Below are 12,408 nucleotides of genomic sequence, written 5' to 3' on the forward strand. Positions count from 1 at the left end.
TCCGCCTCCCAGGTTCAAGTGGTTCTCCCGCGTCAGCCTCCCAAGTTGCTGGCATTACAGGCATCCACCATCATGCCCAGCTAATTTTTGTATTTTTGTGGAGATGGGGTTTCACCTCGTTGGCCAGGCTGGTCTTTAACTCCTGACCTCAGGTGATCTGCCTGCCTTGGCCTCCCAAAGTGCTGGGATTACAAGTGTGAGCCACGATGGCCAGCCCGGTCTTGTTTTTTGTTAATCCATTCATCCAGTTTATAGCTTTTAATTGGGGATTATAGTTTTTAATTTGGCATTTTTATTTGTTTATATTCAAGGTTATTATGGATAGGTGAGGAATTTCTCTTGTCATTTTGCTAATTGCCTTTTGTTTCTTTAAAATATATATCCATTCTTTCTTCTTTAGTTTCTTATTGTTTATCTTTGCAGTTTGGTGGTTTCTATAGTGATAATTTTTACTTCTCTTTCTCATTTGTGAATCTGCTTCATCAATGAGATTGACACTTCTGCATGTTTTCATGATGGTAGTTATAGTCTGTTCGTTTTCAGTTCTAGGATTCCCCTAATCATTTCTTGTCCATTCAGTCTAGTGGTGATAAATTACCTCATTTTTTGCTTCTCTGGGAAAGATTTTATTTTTCCTTCATTTCTGAAGGGGAGGTTTACTAGTTATGGTAATTTTGGCTAACAGTTTGTTTTCTTTCAACATTTTGAATATGGCATCTCATTGTCTCTTGGCCTATGTTTCTGCTGAGAAATCTGCTGTTAGTCTTATGGAGAGTCCCTTATGTGTTACTTCACACTTTTCCTATTTTTAAAATTCTCTTTGTGTTTGAATTTTGACAGTTTCACTGTAATGTTCATCTTTTCTCAGTTTGACTATAGTGTATCCTGAGAGGACCTTTTTGGGTTGAGACTATTTGGGAAACTTTGAGCTTCCTGGACCTGGATGTTTATATTTCTCCCATGACTTGAGATGTTTTCAGCTATTATTTATTTAAATAGGTTTTATATGCCTTGTCTGTTCTTTTCCCCGGACCTCCAAAAATACATTTTTTTTTTTTTAACTTAATACTATCCCATAGGCCCTGTAGGCTTTCTTCTCATTCTTTTTAACTGTTTTTTATTTGTTTCTTTGTTTTTTTTGGCTAACCCGGGTACAGCAGGACCTCAAAACAATGTTCAGCATTGTTTAGTTATAATGTTGCTGAGACAAAAATGATTTCTGGTCAGGCCCTCTGTCTTTATGGAGTTTGCTTGTTCTCCCCATGTCTGCATGGGTTTTCTCTGGATAGTCTGATTTCCTTCTGCTTCCCAAAGATGTGAATGTTTGGTTAACTGGTATGTCTAAATTGTCCCAGTATGAGTGAGTGAGTGAGTGTGTGTGTGTGAACTGTGATGTAATGGTGTCCTGTCCAGAACTGGTTTCTACTTTTTACCCTGAGTGGCAGGATAGGCTTCAGCCACCTGTGACACTGAACTGGAATAAGCAGGTTGGAAAATGAACAATTGCATGATACTATAAAATAAAAATTCATAAAGTGTATGATAATCATACAAATGCACAATATATGATGCATTCAGAAAGCACTCAGTGATCTCACAGTATTCCTTGTTTTTTAACTGTGTGGCATTAGAAGATGCTCCTCTTTTCACTTTCCAAACATTTGTTTCATGATTTCATTCACAACTATTGTGACTGCTGTCATTCACCGATTGACCATAAATTTGGTAAATATTTATTAATCTTAATTTTATTAATAATGTAATAATTTGATACTAATTTAATACTAATTTAATAATTTCATTAATCTTTCTTAAATGTATGTATAGCCTACATCTATTTCAGTATTTGATATTAGAAGTGGTTTGACTCTTTACAATATTGGTCATGTTTTTGTGACTAGACATAGGCTGTGGGAACTTTTGTTTATATCAGTTAGCCTAGGTGAAATTAGTTTTGGTTTTTTTTTTGAGATGGAGTCTTGCTCAGTTGCCCAGGCTGGCGTGCAGTGGCGCGGTCTCTGCTCACTGCAAGCTCCGCCTCCCGGGTTCACGCCATTCTCCTGCCTCAGCCTCCCGAGTAGCTGGGGCTACAGGCGCCCGCCACTACGCCTGGCTAATTTTTTTGTATTTTTTTAGTAGAGACAGGGTTTCACTGTGTTTGCCAGGACGGTGATCTCCTGACCTCGTGATCTGCCCGTCTCGGCCTCCCAAAGTGCTGGGATTACAGGCTTGAGCCACCGTGCCCGGCCGTGAAATTAGTTTTGTTACATGTTGTTTCATTTAAATGACAGTTTCCAAGAACCCACTGATGATGTTAGGTGAAGATTTACTATATTTCAAAAGACTTATGTTCAAGTTCACAAATTCTTCTGCTTGATCTCGTGTATTGCTGAAACTTTCAATTGTATTTTTAAATTTTATTCATTGACTTCTTCAATGCTAAGATTTCTGTTTGGTTCTTTTTTATGGCATATATCTGTTGAATTTCTCATTCAGATCATGACTTGTTTTTCTGATTTTGTTGAATTCACTATCCGTATTCTTTTGTATTTCACTGAGTTTCCTTAAGAAATTACTGTGAATTCCTTTTCAGGTATTTTATTGGTTTGTTTTCCTTGGGGTATGTTATTAGAGAATTACTGTGTTCCTTTGAGGTGTCATGTTTCCATGCCTTTTCATGTTTCTTGTGTCCCTAGCTTGGTATCTGTTTATCTGGAAGAACAACCACCTCTGCCAATTTTATGAAGTAGTTTTCATAGGAAAAAACTTTTTCCTGTAGATTTGACTTCGGTATTGGTTGAGTAGGGTGCCCAGGCTTTTTTCCTCATTGGGTGCAGTAATGTAATTTCTACGTGATTTCTTCAGCCGTCATCAGTATCAGCATTTTCTGTGAGTGCCTCAGTGGGCTAGACTGTGGGTGTTTGTGGAGGCAGTGGTGTGGCTTTGCTTGGGGTGAGGAATGCTAGACAGGCTGGTCCTTAGTCCCTGAGAAATGGCTGCTATTTCTCAGCTGCCATTTTCTGATTACAGGGTCCAAGGGATGTAGAGCTGCCAGGGCTATTGAGCCCCAAGGCAGAATGCACTCTAGTAGTTGCTTCATTCTCCAAATGATGTAGTACTGCGGCAGCTTGGATCCTGGGGAATTCAGTGGATCAAATGTGAATTCTCTTTCTGGAGCAATCCAGCCTTATGGACCTCAGGCAGCTCCCTATACTGGACTCAGGGCTTGTGAGGACTGTGGAGCTGCCCTGTAGCTTGGATTGCAAGTATCCACAGTGGTCATGGGGACTGCTGAGGATGTCTTGCTTAACTTTTCTCATCAATGGAGAGCCCCTTCTGGCTCCAGGCTGATTTTGGCCAGGTGCTCTCCTTTCCTCTTTATGCTGACATGTGGAGTTTTCTGTGCCTCAGAAGATCTTCATTACTTCCTGATGAGTTCCATTGTTCTCCCATAGACATTCAACTCAAAGTGCTCTATTTGTTGTTTTGGTTTTTCTTTGTGGAGGAGATGAGCATTGGGTTCCATTTTGATTGAAGTTTTTAATCTGTTCACCTCTAATTTTTATTCATATGATTGGATTTACATTTATCATTTTGCTATTATTTTCTGTGTGCCTCATGTCTGTTTTGTTCCTCTGATACTCTTATTAATTTCTTTTGTAATAAATTGATGTTTTTCGATGTTGTATTTTAACTCCTTTATTGACTTTCAAATTACTTTTGAATTATTTTCTTTCTTTTTTTTTTTTTTTGAGACAGAGTCTTGATCTGTTGCCCAGGCTGGAGTGCAGTGGCGTGATCTCGACTCACTGCAAGCTCCGCCTCCCGGGTTCATGCCATTCTCCTGCCTCAGCCTCCCGAGTAGCTGGGACTACAGGCACCCGCCACCACGTCCAGCTAATTTTTTTTTTTTTTGTATTTTTAGTAGAGACGGGGTTTTACCGTGTTAGCCAGGATGGTCTCGATCTCCTGACCTCGTGATCCGCCCGCCTCAGCCTCCCAAAGTGCTGGGATTACAGATGTGAGCCACTGTGCCTGGCCTGAATTATTTTCTTTGTGGTTGCTTGGGGGATTATAATATGCATCTGATTTACTGCAAACTACTTGAGATTATTGATAACTTTATTCTATTAAAATAGAGAACATTTCCCTACTATAGCTCCATTTTCTTCTGCTGCTTGTGCTGTTATTGTCATATATATTGCATCTTCACTTGTTAAAAGTCAAACAATACAATTTTATCATTATTGTTTTATGCAATTTCCTTTTAAATCAGAACAACATGGGAGAAAAAAGCATTTATAATGTCCTTTACCAGTCACCAACATAATTACCTGTATTTTTTTGTTGTGTGAATTTGTTTTATCATCTGTTGCTACTTCCTTTCAGTCTAATGAACTTCCATTAATATTCTGCTAGGAATCAATTATCTTATTCTTTATTTGAGTATCTTTTAATTTGCTTGCATTGTTGAAGGATAATTTTGCTGGATATAGAATTCTGGGAGAAATTAGGTGTTAATCTACTAAAAGTTTCCTTGTACGTGAAAAATTGTTTTTGTCTTTCTGCTCTCAGCTTTTTTTTTTTGTCCCTGGCTTTCTGCAGTTTGACTATGATATATTTGGATTTGAATTCACTGATTCTTTTGCCAATTCAAATCTGCTGCTGAGCCCTTCTAGTGAATTTTTTATTTTGTTGATTGTACTTTCAACTCCAAAATTTTCATTTTTTTGGTAATTTCTTTTTATTGACATTTTCTAATTGAGGCCGGGTGCAGTGGCTTATGCCTGTAATCCCAGCACTTTGGGAGGCCGAGGTGGGTGGATCACTTGAGGTCAGGAGTTCGAGACCAGCCTGGCCAACATGGTGAAACCCCATCTCTACTAAAAATACAAAAATTAGCTGGGCGTGGTGGTGGGTGCCTGTAATCCCAGCTATTCGGGAGGCTGAGGCAGGAGAATCATTTGAACCTGGGAGGCAGAGATGGCAGTGAGCTGAGAGCACACCATTGCACTCCAGTCTGGGTGACAGGGTGAGACTCCATCTCAAAAAAAAAAAAAAAAAAAAATTTGTATATGGTTTCCCTTATTTCTTTGAACATATTCGGAATTGATGTTTTGAAGTCTTTGTGTACCAAGCCCTGCATTTGATCTCCTTCAAAGATAGTTTCTATTAACTGTTTTTATTTCTGTATTCTTTGCATGTGTCGTAGTTGTTTGTTGTAAATTGGACATTTTGTTTAATATATTGCAGCAACTTTGGATTTTGATTTCTTCTCCTCCAGGAGATGGTTGTTGTTGCAGGTTTGTTTATTGACTTGCCTCTACTAATTTTGTGATGTCTGTTTCGTGTGCCCTCTGATTTCTCTGCTCATTAAAAAAAAAAAATTCTCTTTTCTATTTTTAAGCCTGGCATTCTAGGAATTTCACTGGGTTACTATAACTTAGTCATCAGCCAGTGATTGGAGATTGTTTAAACCTTTGAGCTAGTAAGGTATTTACTCTTTGACATGGGATATATACATTTACTGGGTAATACTTTCAAAGTCAGGAGATTATAAGTCTGATTTTTTTTTTTTTTTAAATTCTCTATGTTCATGAGGCCTCATAGTTAACTAGAAATGAGTAGTTTGCTGGTTACTGCCCTCTCTTTGTGGTTGCTTGGGGGATTGTATCTGTATATCTGGTGGAACAACAGATATACAGTCTTCTGAATAAGTGCATTCTTGCATATGCGTACAACTTTCTAGACTACCAGTAATATATATGTGAGACCTTGGCAAGATCCCGTTGGGCTATATCATTTTCCAGATTTCTCTGTTAATTTTTGGACTGATCTGCTGTTTTGTTGCCTGACCCAAATTGTATTGTGACCTTATGCTAGCCTTATTCTTATTGCTGCTGAGCTGTCTGTTATTTTTGACAACTTTGTCCTTTTTGTCATTGCTTTTTGGGGAGAGGATTTGCCGAGCTCCTCATTCAGCATTCTTGAAGTCTTGTCACTTATGTGTATGTCTGTGTGAGTGTGTTCTGGTAGTAACAAATATGTGACATAAAATTTGTCATTGAGGCTGGGCATGGTGGCTCGTGCCTATAATCCCAGCACTTTGAGGGCTGAGATGGGAGGATAGCTTGAAGCCCAGGAGTTGAAGACCAGACTGGGCAATATAGTGAGACTCATCTATGCCAAAAATTTAAAAAATTGGTTGGGTGTGGTGCCATGGGCATATAATCCTAGCTACTTGGCATGCTGAGGTGGGAGAGCCCAGGAGTTGGAGGTTTCAGTGAGCTGCTTGTGCCACTGCACTCCAGCCTGGGTGACAGAGTTAGACCTTGTTTCTTAAAGAGAAATGACCATCTTAAGCACTTTTAAGTATATACTATATTACTGTTAACTATATGCACATCCTTGTGCAGCAGATCTTCAGAACATTTTTGTCTTGTAAATCTGAAACTCTGTCTATTGAACCAATGACTCCCTTTTTACCTTTCCCCTGCCCCCGCCCTTGACAACCACCAGTCTACTTTCTAAGAGTTTGACAATGTTAGATACCTTATATATGTGGAATCATACAGTATTTATCTTTTCATAACTGGCTTATTTTATTTACCATAATGTCCTCATGTTTCGTCCATGTTATGGTATAGTATGGGATTTGCTTATTTTTTAAGGCTAAATAATATTCCATTGTATGTGTGTATTACATTTTGCTTATCCATTCATTCAAAAATGGATATTAGAGTTGCTTTTACTTTACAGCTATTGTGATTAATGCTGCTTTGAACATGGGTGTGTGAATATCTCCTTAAGATTTTCTTTTAAATTATTTTGGGTATATACCTAGAACTGGGGTTTCTGGATCATTGTAATTCTGCTTTTGATTTGTTGAGGAACCTCCATATTATGTTCTGTAGCAGTTGTACCATTTTATGTTTCCACTAAGAGTGTATAAGTATTCCATTTTCTCAACACTTATTATGTTTTTGATAATGGCCATTGTTATGACTGAGAGATAGTTCATTGTGGTTTTTGATTTGCATTTCCCTAATGAGTAGTTAAGTTGAGCTTCTTTTCATATACTTGTTGGCCATTTGTATATCTTTTTTGTGGACATGTCTTCAATTCCTTTGTCCATTTTTAAATAGAATTACTGTTATTTTGTTGTTGATTAGTCATGGAACTTGTTTATATATTCTAGATATTAGTACCTTATCAGATAGATGGTTTGCAAATATTTTTGTCCATTTCATAAGTTATCTTTTTTATTCTTTTTCCTTTGTTGTGCAGAAGTTCTAAAATTTGATGTCTCATTTTTCTATATTTGCTTTTGTTGCCTGTTATGTTCATTTTAAAAGTATCCCTTTTCTCTGTTATTTTATAATACCTTACCTATAATTAGATTTTTGAGATATATTCAACTCTCTTCTGAAATTCTTTGCTACTAATATCCATTACATTATCATAGATGTTCTGATTTTAGGGATGCATTTTACATGATGTATTACCTAAAAGTTATACATAAATAAAATATTTTAAAGTTGTAGATTTATATATTTCAAGAAGGAAAAAGAATGAAAAGAAAATACCTTTTTTGGTTACCTCAAGGAAGATCCATTTGTTATAACAATCATCATTTGTGTTTCACCTTTTACAGTATATATAAATATATGTTATTTATTTATTTTTCTTTCCTCTGTGATTTTGAAATTGAAACTATCTTGCTTATAGTCAGATCATATGTCTCAAAATTCCATGTTCTAATCCAGAAAGTTACCTCTTGTGTTAATGTTTGGTTAGTAGCATTCTGATGACACTAAGTTCTTGAGTTTGATTCAGGTGTCTTTAAACATCTGTACTCTGAGAACTGTGAGACAATCTGATTTATGCCCTTAGACTGCAACTTTGATAGCCATTTTTCAAATATATCATTGTTACACAAGGCATAGGGTGGGAGAGGTGGAATTGTAATCTGCTCATTGTCCAGTTAGGTAGATAAATAGCCAGTGGAAACATTTTCAGTGCTGATAATGGAAGTGTAGAGGCAGTATTATAGTGGTTAAGAGCCATGGCTCTGGCATAATATTTCTTAATTTTGAGTCCAGGCTCTCCTAGATGTTTCATTTTGGGAAGATTCTTGACCCTTCATGTCTCAGATTCTTCACTGTAAAATGGGGATAATGGTATTTACATTTTGTGGTTCTTAGGAGGAGTAAATAATTGTTTACAAGTAAGGTGCTTAGAATAGTGCCTGGTACATACTCAGTGCTTAGTAAATATTGCTTTTGTTACAGGCACTGATCAATATATAATCTTGTGCTAGCTGAACAATGCTTGAAGAAATTAATGCATTTTAAAAATACTGTGATAATGACAAAGATCTAAAAATTGTGACATTCTATTAGCATAGAGTACTAACAATAAACTTAATAGCTGCCCTTTAAAAAAAAAAAACCTCTGGTTGAAGAAACAAATTAGGCCCATACTTTTGTAATTATAATAATAATATTTGGCACCTTTATAATGATTTCTCTGTGAGGAAGGTAGTATTCTAAGCTTTATATAGATTAATTGATGTAATATTCAAAATATAGTATTTTTATACAAATTTTAAAGATAATGAAACTGAGGCACAGATACAATAAAGTCTTTGCTGGCTGCAGAGTTATTGGTTTTAATCACTTTGCTATACTGTCTGTATTGCTACTGTGTTGCTGAACCAACTAGGTAGGCTAAAATGTGAATGAATAAGCTTAATATTTTTATTAACTTTCACAAATAGAGTTACAATAACTGTAAAAAATGTGATGGGAATACATTTTTTTCTTTGTCCTTTGTTGATTTGTAAACAAATTGTATCTAGAAGTGAGACAAATGAGCATAAAGCAATTTTGGTGAAATTTTTCATGTCTAATCTTTTATCTAATGATAATGGAAAGCAGTCAGAAAATATTTAAAATTTAGGACCAAGTAGTATCCAGTTCAATTTTACATTAGGTGAAGTGGAATACATTTTTTTTTTTTTTAGGTTGATCAGTTTTCATTTTGTCAAGTTATTCTCAAATCTCCAGTTGAGCTCCCCTTTCAACTTGACTTAGAATACTGTTCTATTAGTTTAAAACATATTTTGAAGACATATTTTTAGATGGAGACTTAAAAAATTACATCATTTCAGGTATCTCAAGTACTGCTGCTATATACTGTTGTACTACCATCTATGAGCTTACATCATGTACCAAGTATTATATATTATTTCCATTCAGCAAAGTAGGAGACAGGCCTAGAGTGCTTAAGTAACTTATTAAATGTAACTTGTACTATAAATTATTATTTATCATTAAGTATGGCCTAACAAGGTATTTGATGCTACTTTTTGATAAACAGTAATTCTCAAAATATTTTTGTGTTGGACATTTTATTTCTCTTTTAAGAAAGGAATTTGTACATTAGAATGAAAAATATTAAGCACTAAACAGTAAGTCCCCAAATATTCTTGTGTTGGAAATTTTATTTTTTAAAAAAGGAATTTGCATATTATAATAAAAAATATTAAACACTTACTAACTTATGCAATGTTTTGTGTTTTAAGGAACTGAAATTACCATTCACTTTTTTGAGTGGACATATTCATGAATTAAGGATTCATGTACCATGGACAAAACTGGGTTCAGAACCAGTGGTAATTACCATCAATACTATGGAATGCATTTTGAAACTTAAGGATGGGATACAGGTAAGTCATTATTGAACTAAGTTGTTTATGTTAACTAATTTTAGTAGTATTTGACATTTCTTTACCCTTTTGAATATATCAACTGTTACATAAACATAGCTTATATACTTAATTTTTTTTTTTTTTTTTTTTGAGAGAGTCTCACTCTGTTGCCAGGCTGGAGTGCAGTGGTGCGATCTCGGCTCACTGCAACCTCCGCCTCCCGGGTTCAAGCGATTTTCCTGCCTTAGCCTCCTGAGTAGCTGGGACTACAGGTGTGCACCACCACGCCCAGCTAATTTTTGTATTTTTACTAGAGAAGGGGTTTCACCATGTTGGCCAGGATGGTCTCGATCTCTTGACATCGTGATCTGCCCGCCTTAGCCTCAGAAAGTGCTGGGATTACAGGCATGAGCCGCCGTGCCTGGCCTTTAATTTGTATATGCCCTTTTAAGTTACATGATTATTTGCAATGGGCGTTTTTAAATTTGAATAAAATATGTAAAGGTTGTTTTCATACAGATTTTACTTACTTTGTCATAGCTCTACTAGGGACCATGCAGATTGCTTATTGCTTATTACATCTACAATGAAAGTGCAGCCTAATTGTGTCCAATTTTTACATTAACATTTTTAGATTTTTGCAAAGGACCTGTATGAATTTTTTCTTTACATAATTTTTCTAAATCTGAAGGGAATTTCTCAGGTTATTTTTTGGGAAGATGAAAATATATTTGCACCAAATTTTATAATTGTTTTTGAAGTTTTGGTATAAGAAACTGATTTTTTCTTTTTTCAGATTTATTTCTTCCTTCTCTGACCCATCTTACATTTCTTGCTAGTGTTTTTTTGCAGATGTGTAATATTGGTTTTAAAGAGTTTCTACCAAAAATTTTACAATCTAGGAAAGCAAAATAGGTCAGGACCATAGCTTATTGTGGAGAATGTTTCCACTTTCACCTTGCAGAAGAGTGGTGTGTCTGTCATTCATTTTTATTAGTTTTTTTTTTTTTAAATCAGCTACTTAACATTTAACTTTTAGTTTTAAGGAAGATTGGCTATAATCAAGTAAATTGATAAGTATTATTAAAATGACTTCATGTGAATCTGTATGTAGGTTTAACATATTCTAAATGTAACTTTAATCTTTGTGAAGTTAGGGTTATATATGAACTGTTAAAATTATTTCCTATTTTAAGTGGATGCTTTGAGTGTCATATCAACCCACTGGACTCAGATGTTTTTTCCATGCATGAAATCTTTGATTCCAAACATGTATTATCCAATTTAACTTAATATAGTTTCTAGAAGTTAATAGACCAATGTTATATTCTCATGAAAATGAAAAGTTACTTTGTGATCTTCTAATATTTGAGAGATTAATTTAGAAATCTGTGGATAGTTACAACAAAGTTTTACTTTACATTTATAGTTGGTAATAAATGGTTCTTAATTATTATCTTTTCTTGGAATTTATTTTTTTTTCAAAGTCTGGACTTGGTTATACCACCCATGCAGTGTTCCATATTAAAAGAGAGAAAAAAAAAAAATCCAGACACTAAGTATTTTTTCATTGAGAAGGTGGAAATTTCAAGGCCAGATGTCCTATAAGAAACACGTTTTAACAGAGGCAAATTACAACTAATTATAGAGGCTGCAGAAAAAGACTTGTAACACATGACTTAGTGCAACCTAGAACTAATACTTGATATTGGACTATGCAGATGGCTACTGCAGAAATGATCAGGTTTCCTGCTTGCATGGTAATTGAGACTTGAATTTTGTGGTGTGTACAGCAAAAGGTTAAATGTCATGAATGTAAACCACTCTCAAAACAAGTATTTTTTACAGATGTTTAACATTTTGGGTTAGAGAGGATTTTCGAAAATTGCAGTTGACATTTGGACAAATTATTTAGCAGTGTACACCCCTGGAGAGTAATGCTTGGGTTTATGCTAGTGATTGGAATTAAATTTTGAGTAAAAACATTGTAGATGAAACAGATTTTAAAATAGTTTATTTTCCTGTTTTAAGCTTTGGTTAGTATAGTATGTAATTAAGCTGAAAATTACGCATGTAGTAGTAAAACTGAGTAAGTTTATATTCAAATTATTTCAAGTTACTGTAGAATCACCACGAAGAAAAGATGTATTTTCTAAATAAAATTGGGGTTGGAATGGTAGGTTTAGTGAAGGGGCCTTTTAGAGTTATAGGTACTCAAAGATATGAATCTGTTAAAAAACTATTATATATATGAATGTATTGAAGTATGACTAAAAGGTATGAATATAAGGCTTAAATCAGATAAGATCATTCCAAAAATAAGATATTGTTAAATGCCTTGATATGAAGGCATGTCTTGTTTGTGAAGGTAAATTTAATTCTACCAACATTTATTGGTTGTCTACTCTGTACTGCACTGAAAAGCATTGCTAAAATATTTATATAATCTCAGCAAAAGACACTTAGAAAAAGAGATTCATAATGATTGTGATTCTAGTGGTCATGGTTTAAATACACTGCCTTAACATATCATTATAATCAGTTTTACTTATAGAGATTTTTAGGATGAGTGGGTGACCAAGTTGTTGTGTTATGTAAAATGAAATCCATCTTGATGTTTACTCTGAATTTTTAAAAATATATTGAAACTTCACTCAAGAAATAGTTGTTAACGATTTCCTATTTACTCTGAGAGA

General features: G+C 34.9%; 1 protein-coding gene across 1 annotated transcript in view; it reads left to right on the top strand.

Moving 5' to 3' along the window:
• The window catches only part of LOC105553858 (vacuolar protein sorting-associated protein 13B-like), a 194,762-nt gene that overhangs the window by 17,408 nt on the left and 164,946 nt on the right, over positions 1-12,408 (top strand). The window contains exon 3 of the mRNA XM_012000016.1: positions 9,587-9,730. Within this exon, the coding sequence (XP_011855406.1) occupies positions 9,587-9,730 (144 nt within the window). The remainder of the gene's footprint in view (positions 1-9,586; positions 9,731-12,408) is intronic.

Source organism: Mandrillus leucophaeus, unplaced genomic scaffold (assembly GCF_000951045.1).
Source record: "Mandrillus leucophaeus isolate KB7577 unplaced genomic scaffold, Mleu.le_1.0 Scaffold611, whole genome shotgun sequence".
Classification (NCBI taxonomy): Eukaryota; Metazoa; Chordata; class Mammalia; order Primates; family Cercopithecidae; genus Mandrillus; species Mandrillus leucophaeus.